General features: G+C 38.2%; 1 protein-coding gene across 1 annotated transcript in view; it reads left to right on the forward strand.

Annotated features, from left to right (window-relative positions):
* The window catches only part of tm9sf3 (transmembrane 9 superfamily member 3), a 135,027-nt gene that overhangs the window by 93,280 nt on the left and 18,350 nt on the right, over positions 1-23,397 (forward strand). Inside the window, exon 10 of the mRNA XM_028796001.2 lies at positions 17,357-17,496. Coding sequence (XP_028651834.1) covers positions 17,357-17,496 — 140 coding nt within the window. The remainder of the gene's footprint in view (positions 1-17,356; positions 17,497-23,397) is intronic.

Raw genomic sequence — 23,397 nt, forward strand, 5'->3', positions numbered from 1 at the left:
AACATTACAGAACCAGTAGCACTTGCACCACAAGGTACAGGAACAGTTTCTACCCTCAGGTCATAGAGCTATTTGATATTATATCGCTATTCATATTATAATTTTATGAACAAGATAACTTTTTTTTTCTAAATATCATCTGATAATGTATTTACTGTTTTGTGTTGTATTCATTGTCAGCTGTCTATTGCTAGTCTATAGGAGATGTGCAAGTTATAATCTATTTTGTTTAATTGGAACAGTAACAGAACATTTTCAGAGCATAACATTACAAAATATTGTTCAAAGCAAATAAGTATAATTAAAAGCAACATAATGCTTGATAATTTACAAGGAGAGAAACTTCCAGAGGAATGTATTACTCAACATGTATTGGTACTGCTTTTGAATAGATTTAAAATTTAAGATAGATATTCCGCTAAACCAGAGTCCATTTAATAATCAAAAATAAGTCGAACAATAATTGGTTAAAATGCAAAAGGGAAAAGGTTATGGTAAAGATTAAATTTGAAAACTGATTCAGTTTTTAATGAGGTGTTTTGCCTTTTCTCTTTAAATGAAAACAGAGTTGTGGCTTTCAGCATCTGTCCCAGGAACCCAGGACAGCAAGTTTCATTCAAACCAATTTCACAATCAGAGGATCATTCATATTTATAAATCTTTTCCGGCTGTCATTAGTAGTCAGAAATATATAATTTAAGTAGTGTCAGAGATGTACATAAATTCCAGTACAGTAATCCCTCACTTATCGCGGGAGATAGGTTCCAAGGCCGACCGCGATAACTGAATTTCCGCGAAGTAGGGACACCCTATTTATTTACTTATTTAACGTGTATTTGGACGTTTTTAAACCCTCCCTGTATTGTTTACAACCCACCCTTTACTCTATTAATAACAGGGACAACTGCTAAGCAATATGAAATCGGTAGATAATATGATAGCAATAGCAATAATATAATAGCAATATGAAGTCGATAGATAATATGATAGCAATATCAATAATATAATAGCAATATGAAATCGGTAGATAAGTTTACACTTACCGCGTGATGATGGTGATGAATATGCTGCGCAGTAAAAATGATGACGATGAAGGATGATAATGACTTTTACTGCGCAGCCGATGACTGTATTTTACGTCTCTTCAGACGGCGGTGCCATTTCCTGGGGCACCCCCTCCACGGTTTCCGAAGGTGTATCCGTAGTTGTAGGAACTGGCTCTTTTTGCGAGGCTGAAAAAACATTGTGATCGGCAGTTGCTGTAGCTGCTTCTTTTTCTGGTGGAAGAGCAGCTTGTAGCCGGTCATGACGTCGTCGATCTTGTTGCAAAATTGGACCGATCGAACCATATCGTCGTCCCATTCCTGTGACCGCTCTTGCAGATCCTTAGCCAGTCTGCAGATCTCGGCAGGCCGTTCCGAAGTCAAGCCAGTTGGGGAGACAACTTCTTCTGTTTCTTGCTGCTCTTCTTCTTCTTCTTCACTCGCCGACTTTATCAACTCTTCGAGGTCTTCTTCGGTTAGCGGCTGGGAGTGGCAGTCTAGTAGCTCGTTGATATCATCCGCAGTCATGTCTGCAAAGCCCTCACCTCCAATGATCGCAGCCAACTGCACAGCTTTATGTACTGCTGAGTGTTGGATTTCGGCAAGTGTAAATCCTTTGTCTTCGTAAACAACCTCGGGCCACAACTTCTTCCAGCTGGCACTAATGGTGGCAGGCTTCATCTCTTGTAATGCCTTCTGGATATTTTGGAGGCACGTAGCAATTGTGTAGTGCCGCCAGTATGTCTTCAAGTTGAAATCGTCATCTTCTTGGGCGGCATCCACGGAAGAAACCAGGTTCGCTAAGGCATTCCTCGTGTATAGGGTCTTGAATGCCCTGATAACCCCCTGATCCATTGGCTGAATTAGTGACGTCGTATTGGGCGGCAGGAACTCAATCTGTACCCCCGAATAAGACAGATCAGTAGATTGACCACCAGCGTTATCCATAATGAGAAGGACTTTGAATGGCATGCCCTTCTCTGCTAGATACGCCTTCACTTGTGGGATAAAACACTGGTGGAACCAGTCGGAGGTCAGCATCTTCGTCATCCAGGCTTTTGCATTGTGCATCCAATGTACGGGAAGCAGATTCTTGTTTTTGTTTTTTAAAATCCTTGGGTTTTTCGACTTGTAAATAAACCCTGGCTTTAACAAAAATCCAGCAGCATTGCCACACATCACGAGGGTCACACGATCCTTGTATGCTTTAAAGCCAGAGGCTTTTGCTTCCTCTTTGAACAGGAAAGTTCGCGATTCCATTCTTTTCCAAAACAAGCCCGTCTCATCCATATTAAAAACTTGTTCAGGCCGATATCCACCTTCGGAGGTAATCTTCTTGAACGTTTCATTCACATAAGTTTCAGCAGCAATCGTGTCAGCCGAAGCAGCCTCGCCTTGCAGGGAAATGCTTTTTAAGCCGTAGCGTTTCTGAAACTTTGCAAACCACCCTTTGCTAGCAGAAAATTGCCGTTTCTTACGTGGTGAATTAATGGAGATTCCTGGCTGCGGATCTTCTTCCTCTTCTTCGCGGTCGCCACTGTCGTCTTCTGGTTCCTTAGCGACAAAGGTCTCGTACAGGCTCTTAGCCTTTGTTTGGATAATGTTCGAATCCAATGTTATGTTCTTCTTTCGGCAGTCGGCTATCCATACGGCCAAAGCAGATTCCATACGGACGATTGTTTTATTACGAGCCGTAACCACTCTCTTCGCCGACTTTTGAAAGGTGATGGTAGCCGTCTTCCTAATGTTCGCCTCTTCCTTCTTGATGTAGCGAACGGTGGATTCGTTCACCCCATATTGGCGGGCCACAGCCACGTACGTTCTCCCTTCCTTCAACATATCCAGAAATTTCACCTTCTCAGCGATCGTCATCATTGTTCGTTGTCGCTTAGGCTCAGCACCAGTCTTGGAAGAAGGAGCATGTTTGGGAGCCATTGCAGGGGGTGAAAATTGAAGCGAAGTTCAACATACAGTAATCCACAAAAAAATCACACACAGCACACTGTAAAGTAAACCGCTCAGCGAGAAAGCTTGAAGCGAATGACAATAGGAGATACTGTGAGAAGTAGGCATCAGTCAAAGCACCAATCACAGGCCCGATTAGAAAGCGGAAAGCTGTGATTTGTCGTCTCCATCCCATGTGACAATCACAGCCCGTGCTACAACGCATGTAGTCACCGAACTTGTTTTGTTGTTCTTAGACTAGGAAATACTACTACATGTACTATGTTTAAAAAACCGCGAAGTCGTGAACCGCGAAGTAGCGAGGGATTACTGTATATTAAAACAAAGTACATTTTCTTAAATTCACATTTTCCCAAATAATATGCTTCCTTAAGATTATCCAAATTGAAGAGAAAAACGGAGCACAAATTCAAATGAGCTCACAAACTTAAGAGTGGCCACAAAATCGGGTTATTTCCACTTCTGTGATCAGTGACAAGCTGCAGATTTAACTGCAGAAATATTAAAAAATAAGTGTAAGAGCACAAAATCCTAACAAGCAAGATCAAAACAGCTAATTGAAGCACAAATAGCTGCTAAATTCCTCTGGAAAATGAACAAAACTGTTGGGTAATTATTGATTGACACAATAAAGATAGAAACTAGGGGAAAAACTTGTTTAACACAAGAGTCCAATTAAAAGCAGCGTGTGACCCCTGGTTATGAAACTGAATGGATGGAAAAACCTTACAGCCGTAGGGGGCCTCCAGCAGTGAGATTGGGAACCACTGAAACAGACACACTGCCACACGGTACAATAAGAATAAACAGAGCCTCACTTGTACAGCTCTCTGTTGGTGATTACCACTCTTCCTGTGTTTCTCTGAAGCTACTACCATCTAAATGTACCAGTCCCCTCTACATAGCATCCCAGCAGATTCTGCCAAGTTTGCTTCTCAGTCTTTTGCTTCTGCTTGATTATCACCCGTTATCTATTCTGTTAGCAGCACTTGCTGGGGTTTACTACAGTTGTATGCATTTCATTTTGACTTTGAATAAGTTTTCAATTGTCCTTGTGTTTTCTGAAAACAGTACTTTTGATATACTCCATATATGCTGATGTTCTGGAAGAAAATAATATTTTGGGAAATCAGTATTTTAGGTGCTGTTTTGAATCTTGAATGAAGATCACAACATTCTCAGCTATTCCTCAGGGTTGCACCAAGCTGAAGCCTGTCGTGGAGACTTCAGCAGTGAAACAGCAGCAAACCCTGGACAAGGCACTGATCCCACTCATACCAACACTCACACGGGCCAATTTAAAATCGCCCGTAAACCTAAGGAGAGTGTTTTTGAAGTATGGGATGAAACCTGGGAGATTATGCCAACTCCACACAGATGAAGAATAAGCATGGATTTTAAGCTCGGAATGTTGGATTCATGAGGCAGCAATACTCCCTACTGTCCTACTTGGTACATTTCTTTAATAATAGTGTGAAAAAGCTGCATCAGAATACTGTCCATAGTTTTTTAAGCAGAAGCAGGCATTGACTTTTGTATTTTGTCTGCTACTTGCTTGATGACACTCCACCCAAAACCGGTGATGGATAGCCCTCAATTTAAAAAAAACATTATTTAACTTTGTTTTTTTTACATAATTATAAGACACATTTAAGACAAAGCACTTTCTCAAAATGTGATCAGTTCTGCAGAAAAGATATTCAGTAAACTAAGAAATCCGTCACTGTGTGAAATTCTTTTAACCAAGCACATTGACAAGTTTATTACTAGCTGTTCCCTGCGGAAACACCAGCATTGTAGTGAAACAGGACAAACTTATAATAATTTGTACTGAGCAGAATTTATATTGTTAGCTTTCATATCTGAATGGGCCTCTTTATATATAATACTTTTGGTTTTGCTGTTAGGGGCGAGAATGTAGCTGTGACCTCTTTGCCAAAAATGTAAAAAGTTGGCAAGGTGTCTCTGGCCAAGCAGAAGGTAGGTACGGTCCAACGTCAAATGTTGCCACTGTATCTGATCGTGTTCAGCTCTGACAGAAGAACGTCACCCACGTGGGGAGAAGAGCACTTGGCCGTGATATCTCTGCCAATGAGCAGGTACCCTCTAAAACACAAATAGCTGTGATCTATCTCTCTCAAAAATGTCAAACGATACTCTTTAACAATCTCTGGTCACTTTAGCGAATCATCAAGCCACATTTGATTGTTGTGTTAGTACTACTGCACTGTTTTTATCTCTTGGAATGCCCAGGTTTTCTTTTCTTTTTGTGAGACAATTACTGAGCTGTCTTTTACCTCTTTTCACACCCTTTCATTTCCCCTTGTGGCACCATAACTGATGAGATGTTCCTTTCACTGAACTCTCTTTAAGTCCATAGATTCTGTTTGGTCTCCTCAGATTCTTTTTATCATTAATGGGTGTGTCCCGGTTAAGCATTTTAGTGCCTTTCCACAAAGAAGGGAAGACGGACCTTCAGGGATCCGATGCTCCTTACTCCCTCCATGCTCTCAGTACATTTAAGTTGAAGAAGCAGAGTGAACTGTGACAGCGTGCATTCTATGTGGAGCCAGTGACTAATGCCCAGTCTCAAAGTTGTCATGTAAGCTTTTAGGATAAACCAAATCATCGTTACACTGGAGCACTGAAACGCAGATATGTATTAGATCTCCAAACAGTGTTATACACCACATCAAGGAAAGTTTACAGATTTGGTCTACAGATTTAGCTCAAAAAGAATGAGTATATACTGTAGATTTCAATTCAAAGCAGAACCAGATCTCTAATCTGCAGGGTAGCAGCAGAGGAAAAAACTGCATCCATTTTCCTTTGCTAAACAAAATTGTGCTTTACAGCTCCTGCTTCTGTATCAAGGTTGCACAAAGTCAGAATAAGTATTGCCTTAGGCAGCTGCATGGGAGTGGTTTGGGGGCCAGGTGTCCGCCTATCATCATCACATTGAGTCGCCATCACCTCAAAGGGCCAGGTGCCATTAATACATCAAAGGGGTGTTACGAGGTGCTAAAACAGGGACGTGTCTTCAGTTTCGCCCGTTTATAAATCAGCCTGGTAACAGGCGCTCCACATTTTCTCCAAAAAGACTGTATCTGACCTTGGTTTATCCATTTAATGTTATTTTTTTCTTGGATTCACTAGAAAACATTTACAGCACTAATTTGTGATTAGAGGCAGTAGAATTTTGTGTAAATGAGCTGGTGAGGTTTGAAACCCAACCTGCAATGTCAGGTTGAAAATACAGTTAATTTGAGCCTTTATTTGTACTGTTTTGCATTTCTCAAAAGAGTGTCCCATTGTGGATAGATTAAGTATAATGAGTAAGAGTATCATACAAAGTAGCCATTAAACATACAGTGGAACCTCGGTTGTCAAACATAAATTGTTCATAAAGACTGTTTGGAAACCAATTTGTTTAAAAACTGAAACCATTATCCCATAAGAATTAATGTAAAATGGATTAATCTGTTACCGAACCCCAGATGATTGATTGTTTATTTAAAGTTTTATAACAGTATTTCATACATAAAATCGTGTACAAAAACAAATGTGTAAAATCTTACAGAAAAAGAATAAACACAATAAATAGATAAAAATAGAAGACAAATCACTTTACCTGTACAGAGGAGAGTTGATGGCGTAAGTGGAAGGTGGTGAGGAAGGGGAGAGATTTTATTGTTTGGAAAGGGGGGGGGGGGGGGGGTCCCCTTCCATAAAAAACATCAGTGGGGGGGGGGGGGTCCCCTTCCATAAAAAACATCAGTAACTGTCTTTCTTTGGCCCCATTGTGGCTTATTAAGTAATAATTTTTATAAAAAAAAAAAAAAAAAAAAAACAAACACAAAGAAAGCACTGCAAATTCAAACAGGAGTCTGCACTGAGTGGAGACTGAGGTGTAAATGACACTCTCATGCTGTACATCTCAGCCTATGGAGCACATTTGCCGATTTGCCTGTTTGGGAACCAAGAATTCTGTTCGAAACCGGTGATTTTTGTTTGTTTGAAAAATGTTCAGGAACTGATATTTTCGAGATGAGAGTTGTTCAACAACCGAGTTCACTGTTTACATAAAATTATACTTTACAGTTGGAAAAAGAGCAGTTGTTTTTCTTTTTTTTACCTACTCAGATTGTCATAGTGAGATGTAGGCAAATTTGAACCAGGAGTCTTGTGGTTTAAATCCATTGTCCTAACAGTACAGTACACTTAAGTGTCATTTTATAAGTAGAAATGATGGTTCTGTACTGGTTGTGGCAGACAGCAGTCAGGTGTTCATGGACAATGTTGCCCAAACTTTACCCAACTTGGCAAAACATATAAAGTTAGAAAGGACTGATGTGATAATTTGGCAGAGGGTTCTTTGGAAGTTCTACCATATATAGTAAAGATAAGTAAGCTGAGAGACTGCTTGAGCATGGTGAGAAAAAAAACAAAAAAAAAACAGGCAAACAGTAGCCATGTATGTGCACTGTAGTAGACGTATCAGGAAGTACCATGACCAATGAACTTGTGTATGTAAATTGTCACTGATGGCAAAAGAAGAATGGGTCTCACCTTGAGAGATGTGCAACACTGTGAAAACAGATTTGGAGAACAAAGCAGAGAACTCACATAAACTAAAGTAATAGCTTTTAAATCAATGTTTTTTGCTTTATTTGTCTTCCATAAAGATTTCAAATAGCATAGACTGATTGCTCAGTTTTGGTAACTGTAAAAGTACAAGGACTACAGCACTTTCAAACTATAATTTTGATACTCTGATTAGATGTATGTTGTTAATTTTTCTTCAGTGTTTTTCATTACTGCATTTAAACAAACATTTTAGTCTTCTTTTACCAATTGGACCAGGGATATCAAACTCCTGTCCTGGAGGGCCACATTGGCTGCAGGTTTTTAGTCCAGCCACTTTTTCCATTATTAACCAATTAGTAATGCCAATAGAATATATTACGTTGCCTTGCATTTTAATTGCTTCATTTTTTTCCATTAACCCATTTTCAAACCATAATGAGGTGCAAATTGAGCCAAAAGATGACCAGGAAAACATATATCCCATTTGTACCAGTGTCTTTCATATATTTATCTTCTTTGGTCCACATGGCATTTGAAGGGCATTCTCTGGAAAAAAAAATCAGTTTTAGAAATAACTGGTGTAGCTGAATTATTACACTAACAAGCCATAGAATTAAGTAAGTTTCATTAACAGCTAAATAGGAGGCTGGTTGGAGTGAAAATTGTAGGCCTCAAAGGCTGTTTCATATTCTTGAGTTGGCTAGTCATCTGTTGGCCCACTTTGTATCTTGTGTTTGTTTTCTGCTTAAGGGATAAAAAAATGGAGTCAATTAAAATTAAGGCAAAAGAAATCTCTTAAATTAGCATCATTATCTGGTCACTAATTAGGAATGTGTCTGAAATGAGCACCAGCCAATGTGACCCTTCAGGATCCAAGTTTAACACCCCTGAGGTAGCACTAATCAGCAAGTCTTGATACCCTCTTAAGTAGTATTTCACAGTGCAGATAACAGGTAAAATACTGCAACCACATAGTGTCACTTAGGACTGCTAATAAATAAGTTTCAACAACCTAGATTTACTTTCAAAAACAATTTTATGGTGTTTCTGTACAAGTTATGGTAGTAAAATGAAAAGACAGATAGAACTTTGTCTCCAACAGGAAATTTAGCTTTTTACAGACACTTAATAATTAGATAAATATATATACACACTATTTTCTAACACACTCCAGAATGAAATGAAAGAAAAACTTCTGATTTAACAGTTACAATCTTAGACAGGCACTATACAGGTGTATTGTAGTGTTTCCAGACACTTGTGCTGAATACTTTGTTGGCTGGAAGTCCTCGGTGTTAGAGGATATGCAGCATTTTTCATAGTGGCACTCAGTTTTATTTTAATTCTTTCCTTTGCTATTACTTCCAGGGGGTCCAGAATGCATAGGAAATTGCACTAGCCATCATAGAGTTGTAGAAGATGCAAAAGATGAAACTATTCACATTAAAGAAATGCAGTCTTTTAAGAAAAAAGAGCCTGCTGTGCCCTTTCTTATATAGTTCCTCTCTTATGAGACCAGTCCAGCCTGTCATTGATGTGGATCCCCAAGTACTTGTAGGAATGCACCACCTCTACATTTGCTCACCCAGTAGTGACCAGACATAGAGGCTCTATGGTGTACCGAAAATCAATAACCAATCAGTTCCTTGGTTTTGCTGATATTAAGTTGCAGACAATTCTCTTTGCACCAAGAAAGTTCTCCACCTGACTCCTCTCTGTCTCATCTCTCTTATCAAAATGCCCCATAAATGCAGAATCGTCTGAGAATTTCTGTAAATGACATGATCTGGTGTTATATTTATAGTCTGAGGTGCACAGAGTAAACATTTTTTTAGTGAGTAAAAGGGAAATTTTATCATTTTTGAAGGTGCTGATGGAAAGATTTGTTGAAATTTAATAACTCTGGTGGCAGAGTGATCTTGAAGAATCCTAACTTATTCATGAAACAGAAGAGTATGAAGCAATTTAATAACTCGATGAATCAAACTGTCAGATTCCCCTGGCTGATTTGTGATATGATCAAGTAATGAACACTTTTCATTCCTCTTCTGCTGAGGTCTGATTTCATTAACTTAGGTTTTGATTGGTTTAACTTTTGTGCTTTGTCAAAACGTTTTGGGTTGTATTAGGTCTGTCATATTTTGTTTTATATCATTTCAAGTTAATTTGCATTACCTACAAAATAAAACATACTTTGTGTTGACTTTATTTATGCCCATGGAGCAGCAGAATCTATACCAATAATAAGTTAAATGCAGGAACCAAAGGTTGTTGGGATGTTTGTACCTTGCAATGCATTTTTTTGGCTTATGCCCATCTTTTTGCCAGTTTTCAGTCACTAGCCCACCTAACTGTTTTTATTTGAACTACTGAAGAATTCAAGCTGGAAAACTCACAAGGAAAAAGCACCTTAAAAGCAAACATTCATTTTCTTCTGCTTAAAAAATAAACATAATGTTGTGCCATTGCATCCCAGTCACTACTGGGATTAGCAATTTGTATTGTTCTAAAGGGATAACCTCTATTGATGTCAAATAAAATGATTGAGATTGCTTTTATTGAGTATTTTAGGAGTCGTGGCAGTGCTGTGGTTTACATGCTCTCTTCTGGCTTGCACTGAGTTTCTCTATGTACTCTAGTTTCCTCCCACTTGCCAATATATATAGTTTAGATCTCAAAATTGGTCCTGCTCTCTCCAGATTTATTTCCTATATTGTGCCAGATGCCACCAGGACACACTCTGGCCAACCACAACTGTCTGTTAGAGTATGGGAGTTAAAACAGTGAATGAATGGATGGATTTTGCTTTCTTAGACCAAGGTTACAAATGTGGGAAAACAGTTTTTGTTTCATACACAGATGCTACGGCATTAGATATACTCAAAGCTGATCCTTGATCTAACGTTGTGTTCTTTATATGGCCCAGAATATTCTACTCAAAAGAATTGTTTCCAATAAGGATTTTCTAGCACTTTTCTGTTTTTGAATTCACCTTAGTATGTTGTGCTTCTGTTGATCTTGTTTATTCAGCTGCACTATAGTACAAAAGTTCTCTGTCCTGCCTGAACGAAGAAAAGGAGGCCACACATCTTAGCTTGTGCCAGTCTAGAAAATGGAAAAACTTTCTCCAGGAGTCAACAGACAAATGATGTACCCTTGCATATCTATTAATTAAAATATGTATAATGCTGTGGACTATATTTAAATTTAATTACTTTAGTTTTTAAAATTATACTTTTATGCTAATTGGAGCTTTTTTTTTTATAGTAAGTCTGTTTAGCCTCAGACGACTTATTAAGAGCTTAAAAATGTATAAGGTGTCACATGTTTAATGCACATGCAGTATTTGACTTTCATCATAATGGGTGTGTGTTTTCATGTACTGTATGTATTTTTATGATTTATGGCCCTCTGTCCACTTTCTTAGGGAAACAATAAGCCTTCAATCTAGGAATATGGCCTCATGGTGTCTTTGCTACACGTAATAAATCCACACCGGCCTCTTAAAGTAGGTAAACAAGAAACTAAAATGAAAAATTTATAAGCTTCATAAAAGCAAATTCCTTACTTTTACTTGCCTTTCCTCTAAAGCAGATGGTAGTTGCAGTCATTTAGGATTTCCAGTTACGTCTTAGTTGTTTACAAGGTGTCATTCCATTTTATTGCCTCCTTAAGAATGTTCATTGAAACCAATTGTTGTAAAGCCACTTTGACATTTCATGCCGAGTACAAATAAGTCACTTATGTTTGAGGGAATTTGATTGTCCACTCTTATAAAGTCTGGCTGCGTTTATTTCCGCTGTACAAGGGAAGCAGTATGACTGTTCAGTTATCTTCACACAAAGCACCAGAGGAAATTTAATGAAAATTGTATTTCATTCTTTGTGTCATCACTGAAAATTTGTTATTATTTTGTTCACTCTGCATTGTTGTTCTTTATTATTTTCAAGCATAGCTACAATTAATAATGTATGCTTGAAATGTGGGTTCTGTTAGGCTTTATAGCATGGGTCATTTAATCTGCTATTCTGCTCATGTTATAGAAATACAATATCTGGTTTAATATGTGTTTAAAGAACACCGTTGTGATTCAGACTTTAATTAAAATATGCACACTTTATTAAAATATGATACAATTGTGGGGTGTAGTGTAAGATGATGTGCAACTCTAAAATGGTTTAGTTTGGACTGATCCTCTGACTGAGGTTGATTTCTTCTTTTCTATTGGAATGTGTTCAACTCTTGTGGAAGATGAAACTAAATATGTGTGTATACATTCAGTGGCCACTTTATTAGGTATAGTTACATGCAAAGGCTAATAGCCTGATCCTTCAAACAGCCAGTCCCATGGCTGCAACTCAAAACATTTAGCATTAAACCTTATCAAACGGTTTAGTAGTTGTTCGAATAAACATTAGACTGTATAACACATGTGATCCATGCTACTTTGATCAGTGTATGACTTGTTGATGCCAGACTCCGTGTTTCTAGCATCTCTCAAACAGCGGCCCTCCTGCAGTTTTTACATGGTAAAGTCTAAAGTTTACAAAGAATTTTGCAATAAACAAAAGCTTCCAGTGAGTGACATTTTGTGAATGGGACCGACATCTCCAAACAATGTATTATACCTCGAAGCAGTTAGGGTACTGTAGTAGAGGACCACTATGAGTTCTGCTTCTGACAGTGAACACATGAGCATCAGATCTACCTGACAAATCTTTATTTCTGCTAAGACATGGGAGAGTCAGACTTTTGTGTAAATAGCATGAGTCTGTCCTGCTTTGTGTGAATGGTATTGGTTGATGGTGGACATTCAGTTGTGAAGGTTTTCCCAGCATACATTATACCTCATAATACCAATCCAGTGTCATTTGAATGACATGATATACATGAGCATTATTGCTGACCCTATGAGTTCAGTGGTAGGCATAGTCTACCCTGTTAAAATACTTTTAGCAGAATAATGTAGCAGTCACAAACTACACACTATTTTGAGCCAGTTTCTTGAGCACCACAGCAGTTTCAGCGTAGTCTACTGACTTGCACAATCCCTGGGTTTGATTTAATAGAGCATCCTTGGGGTAGGGTTGCCTGGGGGATTCTCTGCATGAATGAGTGGACAAATATCTGCCAGTTTGTGATTTATTTATTTTTATATGGATTTTAGAACTTGAATTGAATTCAGCCTTAATAGTTATATTTTATTTTTTTTATATGATGACTGAATTTAAGTAATACACTTTTCCAATCCATTCATTCTGTAGCTCTTTAATCAGTTTTGGAGGTGTAGACCTCAGATTCTTGTCCCAGTGCAGCACTGAGTACAAGCCTGTTGCCACTCCAACACATGGCACGCTTACATGCACACTCACACCCACACCCAAGTCACACTGCACCAATTTAGATTGATTTGCCATTTAACCTAAACTTCATATCTAGGATCTGGAAAGAAAACCAGATCACTCTTAAGAAAAACGTCGAAGACCTGCAACTCCACACAGATAATGCCGAGATCTGGGACTTCAAGCAGACCTCTGGAGCTGTGAGGTAGCTGTGCTAACTGTTGTGCCTTGCTATTCGTAGTATAAGCTAAATACTTCTGTTTGTGTATAAATGTAGGAAAAGAAGAGCGTATATGTCTGTAAAGTCATTTAAAGCCCAATTGATAGTGACATAGAATAGACTAATTATTTGCATTGTGTTGTTCAGTTTCACAGTATACCATTGTAGAACCCATTGTGCTTTACTGTAAACCGACTTGTAATGGTATTCACTTTGAAAAGGGACAGAATAAAATGACAGATTCACTTTCTATCACAAACTATCTATCAAAAACTCGGTGTGAGACCTTGAATGCTTAACCTATTTGTACTCACATTATAATAATACAAAACTAGTTGTACTTTACATTTTTGATTTGTAATTTATTGTATATTGAAGTATAAATTAACTTTAATCAACTGCAAGTGACACATGTTTCTAGCCAGTATGCTTGTTAAAGTAATGTACCCTTTATGGTTCTGAACATATAATTTAGTGATAAGTTTGAATTATAATGGCAATATGGAACTATTTACTTTTTTATAGCGATTTATGAATTTTGACATTGAATTTGTAACATGGTTGTGATAAAGTTGATCCCACATAGTCTTAATAAAAGCATTTGAGTTTCTTTATTTATTCTTTTTATTCTAGGGTCGGGGGCATAGTAAACTGAAGCAATTATGCGAGCAATGTGATTTTCAGGAGCAAGGCAGTCGAATTTTACAGGAGAGCAGTTCACGGTCCCTTGAATTTATCTTTTCTTTCCTTTTGTGGTAGTAGAGGCATATTTTCGCTTTTGTGATAAAAGGAAAACAGATGGTTTGACATCTGTATTGTGTCAAATGTGTAGCCTTTCAGAAGCATATGTATTGTGTGGAGGACTGTGTTTCATAATTCTTCTTCCGTATTGAAAGCTGCATTTATCTGAGTTGGCACTTTCCTCTGAGGCCATCACTTCTCTGTAAATACTTCAATCAAAAATATTTGAAAAGTTTTCTAATTCAGTTTTTTTAGGGGTGCCAGATAACATTACGATATGTTCTCCCATCATGTGCTTGGGGCTGTTTAAACTGCAGGGGAATTTACCAGTACTTTTAGCTACAAAACAGTATTTTTATTTTTAAACATGTTAAAACATTTTCATTTATACATTTAGCTGCTGTTGTCGGCATTTAAATTTATTTTGTTTAGATGTTTATGTAAAAGATAATTGCAGTTGTTTCAATTGTGCAAGTAATGGCAGATGAACTGACTGTTAATGAGCTACTATATATAGAGAGTCCATGACAAGTACAGAGCTTGGAAACATTATTTTATATAGTGCATTTCTGACAAGAACAGGGCCTTATACTGTATGTATGCTCTCAAGTGGGGTGTCCTCCCTACATACACATGAAGTCCATAAAGCTTTCCTGGCATCACGGTTATATAAGCATAGTAGGCTAAAAAATGAACCATATGTAAGGGACACTTCCATCCAAAGTGTTCTCATTTATATTTAAAAATAGAAACATGCATAGTCTGCATTTCTATTTCATGTGATATCATAGGTTATAAAAACATGTTCTTTGAGTTATTTCCAAACAGTATAAAAGGACTTGATCTATCTTTGTATCTATCTGTATGTCTGTCTATCTCTGAAGCAATTAAAACTTTGTTTAACTGTTAACAAGACTAACAGTTCTTTCTATTGCTCGGTATCTCCAATAAATTGATTTTTTTTTTTAATAATATTTCAATGAACTTGATATGTAGACATACAAAACACCATCTTGACGAATTGTACAGGCTCAGCAAGATAATCTGGTGGACATGACAGTTGCTGATTTTGACTAACTTCTGTGTCTTGAGATCTCGGCTGCTTGTGCCAGTTAAGCTTTGTGGTGCTTAATGGTTTATGGAGCTGTCAAGTCTGATGTGTTGTACTGTCAAACTTCCTCCTAGTCTGTGAACCAGAGAGAGAGGAAAAAAAGGACACTATGTGTCACTTCTCCCCGTCTTGGGGGCAGGGAGGATGGGAAAGTGCCCCTGGGAGGGCTTGTCTGGACAGATGCCAGCCTAAGCCCGTTTCGCTTCGGTAGCTGGGCAACACCCACTGTTTAATGTGTGAAAGACAATTAGCCAGTGGGCAGTGTGACAGCAGAATACACAAGGCTTTTCTAATCCTGGAAGAGATTGTAACACATGGGCATGTGACACAAATCAACCAATTTGTAATGTTTTGACAGTAAATGTCAGAATTCAGATTCAGATAGCTTTCTTTTTAACTTTTCTCCTAAAAATAACAAAGCTTGAATGTATTGAGAGCATCTACTTCTAAAATATGAAATTCAAATTTTGATTTGAAATGAATGATACCTGCAGAACATCAGAAATTTGTGAACTCGGTTTTAAACATTTTACAAAAACTTACCTTGGTGGTAGGTCTAACATGGTTGATTTTCCTTCCATCCATCCACCCATCTAACCTGCTTTATTTAGCTTAGCTTTGCAGGGAGCTGCACAGAGTCCAAAACCAGTAGCAAGTTATAAGAGCCTAATAATGCTCAAAGTAAATGCTTAGCAGGATTAAAAAACACTTTGTATAGGAAAGCAAACATTTCCACAGATTTATGTTGTTTTTCAGCATGTTTGATTTAATGCCTATATGCATTCTTTTCATTTTACAGCTGAACTCATTTTGGACATTTTTAGAGAGCTGGGAAGAATCTTGATTATTCTTTTTTGTTTTTTGAGCCACAAGATAATAGAATGGATAGTTCACTGCCTTTCGGTGCTTGTTTGACATGATTTGTTTTAAGAAAGAAAATGTGATCAATATTTTGCACCTGTGTATCAATTGTTCTTCTTTTGTGTATGAGTGGGCACCTGTTGTGGACTGAGGTCCTGTTCAAGATTGCTTTCCCTACTACCTCTGATATACCCTGAATTGAATTAAGCACAATCCTGGGATCACACCCAGGCCTGGGCATTGTCTGTGTGAAGTGTATTCATTCTTCATGTTTTCTTTCTAAATATCAAAAAACATACATATTAACTTTATCAGCAGCTCCAAATAGGCTCCAGTACTACTGGGATAGGTGTGGGCCTACAACAGCTCTAAGCTGAATAAAGAGGTAGAAAAATAAATAGGTAAACTCATTCCTGTAATATTTAAAAACTACAAATTATTATGAGTCATTACACTTTGGTTCCCTGAATACACAGTGTAGCTGAAAGGAAAGAGAAAAGTTTGGTCATTAGCTCATTTACAGGTATGCATTAAACTGATCCAGGAGATCTGAAGCAATAAAAACCAGATTGCCTGTGATTTGAATCATCTGTCAGTTTTCAGAACAGTCGTAGACTAAAGTTTTGAAGAGCAGTAAAATATGTATAGCAGTTTGACATACATGGCAACATTCGGCAGAAAGATGATCTGTTCAAATGCACAGTGCCTCTTCAGTATTTTCATTCTTTCTTTATTGTGTTAGGTGAATCTTATAAGCTCTGCAGCCTCTCATAGCGCTTTTAGCTCACTGCCTGAAGTTATATAAATACTTGGAGGCTCATTTTTGAATCTAGTTTAAGAGCACCGAGTTACTGGTGTAGCTGCTCTAGCATTAGCATTTTTTTATGATGCTGCTGCTGCTGCATTTCGAGACTTCATGTTTCTGAGTCTTGCTCTCAGAATGGTTTAACGTATTGATCCAACACATGTAAAAGCAATATGTGTATCCGCTGAGCAAGCATGCACACTATCACATTTCTTTGCAGTAATCTAATTTGCTTCCTTTCATTGCTGACAAAAGGCACTTCTGCCTCTATGGAGGCCAAAAACTACACTCGTGTGTTCCGTCTTAGGTTACACACGATCAGATTTGGGCCAAACCTGCTATCCTGTTAATAGCCAAACAGCATGTGTCATCTTACTTTGGATCACAGCTTAACCAGCAGTATTTGCTTTAATGAAGCCTTTCTCAGTATAATGGGGGATGGGATGCTTAGGAGTTGCATTGTTTTTAGAATCTGCACCCCTTTTCTGACGAGCAAAAATGTATTTTTTATCTTTGTTTGAATTTATAAAAATAGAATACAATGTGAATAGATAATATGGTATATAATCAAGAAGCCCAACAGAAGAATACACCCTTTAAAAATGTCATTTTGGTTTTTTTTTTCTACTCTTTTGTTGCTGCTGATTCTTTTAACCAATTCTTTTTTTTTTTTCATTTTAGGTTGCTGTTTGTTGTATATGCTTTTTTGTTATCCTTCCTCTGAATTTGGTTGGGACAATCTTGGGCCGAAACTTATCTGGACAGCCAAATTTCCCTTGCCGTGTGAATGCTGTGCCACGTCCAATCCCAGAGAAGAAATGGTAAACCTATGTTTATCTTTAAAAGTTTACAAATCACTTTGTGTGGCTACATTTTATTTGAATTTCTGTTTTGTTAAATCACTTCATCTGTCTCTAGGCCTATGTAAAAACTAAGCAAAAGGTGGTAAAAATTAGTCCACACCAATCCATTTGCATGTGCACAAATTTAAAAAAATTTCAAATAGTATTGATGCAGCCCCTAAGATACCAGTAGCAAAAAAACATTTTTGAGCAAGTGTGAGGCCGGCTTGATAGCCATGGTTTATTCACGTTAATTTACTAAAAACATTCATTTTGCAATTGTCATCCCTTATTGTAACTTCATTTGCAATCATGGCTGTACAAGTTGAATATCTGTAGTGTGAATGGTTAAGAAGTGTTTGCAAAATATCAACATGAAAACTATCAAATATTATTATATTTGTTTAGAGCTGTCATTGTTACCATTTCTCTCTATTAGACTGAAATGTTTAGCTTGAGTGTTAGAAGTTGTCATTATAAGGGTGATTAAGGTGTGATTTTAGAAATTTTAAAGGAGTAATTTCCTCTCGTGAAACTTTTTTTGTTATCCATCCATCCATTTCCTGCTTGTGAGGTCACAGTGATGTGTCTTTTCTCATAGCATTGAGTGCCAGTTGGTAACCAAACCTGCATGAGGTGCCAGATAAATTTAATGCATACTAAGCCAAACTGGGCTAATTCAATGTTTATTGTGACTTAATAGTTGTACAGAATAGATTGTATTGCCTGCCTACTTATGTGACTGTGATGGTGCAGGTTGGCTCCATGCTTTCAGTTGCACTATCGGGAGCCTTTTGAACCTTCACCATTGATAACTTAATTGGATGGGATGCAGCAAGTGAGGACACATACACAATCAACAAGGAATGGTTGAACAAGTGCAGATGCTTTTATTAAAAACAATCCATGTAAACAAATCAGATGTCCAAATAAATAGTGCAGTGCTCAGTTCCACACATACAAGTAAACCATGTTAAGGAGGAGAAGTCCACCAGCAGGCTCAGACACCCTTCTTCTCTGGCCTGAGTCCTCATCTGTCCTGTTTTTTTTCATTCTCATCCCGATCTGTCTTACTTTTTGTTATTTGTTTCCCCTCTTAAAGCTGCCAGTTGCATGGGAAGGCTCCATGCCTTCACCATTACCATGCAACTGGTGGCTTTAAGTGGGGAGGAGTGTGATAAGGTAGGTCCACGGCTCGATAAGTGGGCATATAAGTAAATTAAGGTCTACACTCGTATCTTTGGGTGGGGCGTGGTAGTGTGGCAGGAGTGGTTCTAGCGCAGGATGTGGGAATGGACAACCCTGCACTTTGTGCATACGTGTGACCCTAATTATTGCTGGAGCTGTGATTGCTGTGGCTCTGCTTCACCCTCGCTTTAAAAAGGGCGTCGCGAGGGCTAGAAGGGGATCCAAAGAACAAGAGAAAAGGCAGACGGTGGTTAATGAATATTGGGAAAGGGGAAAGCAAAGACTGGTAGAGGGTTGGAGAAACTGGTGTGAGAGAGGCGGGGAGAGCAGCAGGCAGATGAGTGTGTGATACACAGGAGAAAGGAGGGAGCTGATCAGCACTCAGTGGGGCTGGGTCGCTGCTGTTGAGCGATCTCTGGTGCCAGGAGTGACAGTGGACCTCTAAGCACACTTTCATCGGGTGGAGCCAGGAATTGGCAGCAGCGGGAGGTCAAAATACTTTCGCCGGGAGGAGTCAGGAATCGGTAGCGGTCGGAGGATAGAGCAAGGTCCGGAGTGGGCAGCCTCATGGCTGCATTCTGGGGACCCAGATGAGGGAAGGCTCCGCAGGTGACCCATGTACTGGCAGGAAGGATGGGAAAGTGGAGCAATGTCCGGATTGGGAACCCCCATGAGGGACAGATGAGGACTCAGGCCAGAAAAGAACAGTGTCTGTGCTTGCTGGTGGACCTCCTCTGTCTGCAAGGTCCGAATAGGGCAAGCCAAGGAGTCGTCAAATTTTTAAAGGGGCACCGAGATGTTTTTAAAGGAAAACATCCCTTGTGGACTGTGTACGTATCCTCAGTTACCGCAGCCCAATGGCAGGTTACATTATCGACAGTGACGGCTCCTAAACTGAAGTGGGAGCGTAGAACCAACCTACATCATCACAAGGACATGATTTTACATTTGGATGAACAGTCTAGTTTTTTACCCAATCCATTCAGCAACTAATTTCTATTTCTAGCAGCCTTTGCAAATCACTCCGAAATAAAAAAAAAAAAAAAAAAAAAATCATTTTAGACTTTTAGGAGCCTCTATTTGTGAGGTCATAAGAAAAGCCTTGGTCAGTCCATTCAGCCAAAATGTGTTTGTCATCTTCTATTCACCGACTAAAAAAATGAAAAATGACATTAATGTTTGAAGGTATGCATTTGCTACTTTCAGTTGCCTTACTAAGCCAGCTTTTCTTACCAGACTTTGAATCAAATGTTTTTTTTAAACATTTTTGTATAATCTGTGGTGGGTTGGCACCCTGCTCGGGATTGGTTCCTGCCTTGTGCCCTTTGTTGGCTGGGATTGGCTCCAGCGGACCCCCGTGACCCTGTGTTCGGATTCAGCGGGTTGGAAAATGGATGGATGGATGGATTTTTGTATAATGAACACTTTGCTTCTATTTGTGCCCTCATGTCTTATAATGGAAAGCCACTATAAAAGAGGCACGTACATAGCAATGTGCAGTAGCTTATATCTTAAAATTGAATGAGTGATTTGCTTTTCCACTTCTGGATGTAATTCTTAGAAGCCCTGAATCATTGTTTACAGAAAGCACCTGCATTTACGTGAGGGACACCTCTCTGAATAACCATTAATTAGACTGTGTGCTTGATTTATCTATTCTGATCCCTGACACCTGCTGTGCTTGCTTTTTAATTTTGGTGGTCTTAATTTCTATATAAAGCGCAATCCCTATTTTTTTTTTTGTTGTTCTTAATGCACAGTTTGTTTTCCAAGCCACAAGCTAGTCATTTGGCACACGTTGTTTTAAACACATGACATGTAACTTTTGGCCTTTATACAGTTTGATCTGTTGACAAAGAAACATCCCCACACAAATTGTGATGATGGTGTCATAGATGGCACACTTGCCTGTTAACCAGTATATCAAGTATTTCCCTCACTATTTTCACAATGGCTCCAAGGTCACTTTGGGTAGAGCTATATTGTCTTTGGAGTTCAACATTACACAACCATCACTACTTATCTCTGTCGTATATTATATATATATATTATATATATATTATATATTATATATATATTATATATTATATATATATTATGTGTGTATATGTATGTATATATATCTTGTGAAGAAAAACAGTTTAAGGGTTCGGTAGTCCGTCCCCGTATACTGTAAACCACAGTAAGAACTTTAGAGTTCTCTATAACAGTCAGGTGGGTAATATACAATTGACAGAGTATGGTAGTAACACAGAAGAATTTATGTGATGGAGAACGAAAGTGGGAATGCTGGGAGGATGACGTGGAGGATCTTGGGACAATGGTGATGTCAGCTGTAAGTGACCGGAGGTGAAGTCATCAGGGGGTTTTAAGAATAAGACGGACGAGGCTTTTGACACAGATTCAAGGTGCTGTGGGTTTTTGTTGTTCGTCTTTCCTGTTAAAATAAAGAGAGAGATGTTAATACGTCTGCGGTGGGTTGGCACCCTGCCCAGGATTGTTTCCTGCCTTGTGCCCTGTGTTGGCTGGGATTGGCTCCAGCAGACCCCCGTGACCCTGTGTTCGGATTCAGCGGGTTGGAAAATGGATGGATGGATGGATGTTAATACGTTGTCTTAGTTCCCCGTCTTGTGGTTTGGTGCAGCTCATCTGGTCCTTTAGCTACCCCCTAATCACTCGTGTGTGACAATCTGTTGTGCATTCTCTTTTTAAACTCACCTCACATGTTTTAATGAGGTTTAGGTCCAGGTGGTGAGACAGCCATGGCAGAAGATTGATTTTATCTTGCTTTAACTATTTTTGTGTTGATTTGGGGATATTTTTGGTTCTTTGTCCCGCTGTAAGATCAGATAACCCATTTTTAGTTTCTTGGCAGAGGCAGCCAGATATAAATTTAAAAAATTTCTGGGTATTTAATGGTGACCATAATACCAGGGAATCTAACAAGATTCCCAGGGCCTTTGGAAAGAAACCCCTCAACATCACAGAATGTCCTTTATACTTGACAGTGGGGGGTGGTTCTTACGCCAAACCTACCTTGAGTGTTTGCTAGTAAAATGCTCAATTTTCATTTGCTCTGACCATCCAGTAGCATTTAGCATCCAGCAGGCATTTATAGTTGTGGTTTAGTGATAGAATAGGTGTTTCGCTGGCATGCCTAACAAATAATCTGTTTGCATGGAGGTGGCATCTGATCACAAGATGCTACTTTTCTGTAGTTCTCAAACAGTGATCCTGGGGATTTTTTTGTTTTAAAACACCTGTATTATCATCCTGCTCACTTTACATGGAGGCAAAATAAATTTGCATTCTCTTCTAGGCAAGATGGTAACAGTTCCAGTTGATTTGAACTTCTTAATTCTTGCCCTAACAGTAGATATGGAGATTTTTTTAGATGAGTAGCAATTTTTTTAATAGCCATTCCCTGAAGGTCAACACATTCTTCATTTGAATTGTGTGTTCTCTTATCTTTCCCATATGAAGGAGCGAATAAGGGAATTTGACCTCTGTGCCACCTCATATTTATACCCCAGTGAAACAGGAAGTAATGGATTACTACTTGAAAGTTTCTGCATACTCTGATCTAAAGGCAGATATAGATAGGAAAAAATACTTTAGTTACACTTTGCTCATAAGAATTTCTAGGATGGCCATGTTTTGTTAAAAATAATTATTTCTTGATGGCGGATTATTTTTTCTTAGAATAAATTTACTTCAATTAAAGGTTGAATTTCTGTCATTGTTTCAGTGTGAGAGCTAAGGCAATTCACCATTTTTTATTTTTTTTTTAAACAGCTGTTTTTGCTCATCTTTACTGGGGTGCTAATAATTGTGGAGGGGACTGTATATACAGTCTAAAATAGGAAAGGAAAGTTTTATGTTGTATTGCTCAGGTAAAATAAAAAAAAGACCTTGATGAACACATAGGCATCACTGGCCTTCTCCTCCACGCATCCATTGTGCATTACTGTACATTAATATTTCATTTCTGTTTTTTGGACAAACTTTCAATTTTTTGTGTGTTAATGACAAGGCTTTGGAAGGTATTTTTTCTCTTGATTCATACGCAATCATATTTGCCTTCTGTCAACTTCAAAATATTTCAGTCTGTGAAATTTTTTATTTTCTCTTGTGTGCAGCCTAAATTACTTCTGTTGAATGATAGATTTTAATTAAATGTGCAAAAATAAAGGTATTCTAGTGGAATGTGAAGTGCATCAGGAGTCTGAAGACTTCACTAACAGACTTGTCATTCTCTTCAGTTAAAAGCTAGTGTTTTATTTGGAAAAATGTGAACTGTAGTGAATGCTGCACAAGTAAGACCCATTCACACATATCTTTGTAGGTTCTAAAGTTTACATTTCTAGGAAATTTTCAGAGAATTGCTTGTTCATATACAAGGGTCTATACAATTTCATTCACACATGAACCTGTCATTCCAGGTAAAGGGAGAGAGACCCTAAAATGTGTGCAAAAGGTTTGGCAACATTGATTGATAGTAGTTTTACTTTTGGTCTTACATAAAATATATTTATAAACAGCAGTATTGTGTTTCTTAGTTTACTTAATTTATTCATTGGATTAATGTTTTGTATAACATAGTCTAATCACAAAAAAATGCATTTAAAACATAAATAGAAGTATTGGTCGTAAACCAAAAAACAGCAACTTCCACAAGACATGTGCTGAGTA

Source organism: Erpetoichthys calabaricus, chromosome 2 (genome assembly GCF_900747795.2).
Source record: "Erpetoichthys calabaricus chromosome 2, fErpCal1.3, whole genome shotgun sequence".
Taxonomy (NCBI): domain Eukaryota; kingdom Metazoa; phylum Chordata; class Cladistia; order Polypteriformes; family Polypteridae; genus Erpetoichthys; species Erpetoichthys calabaricus.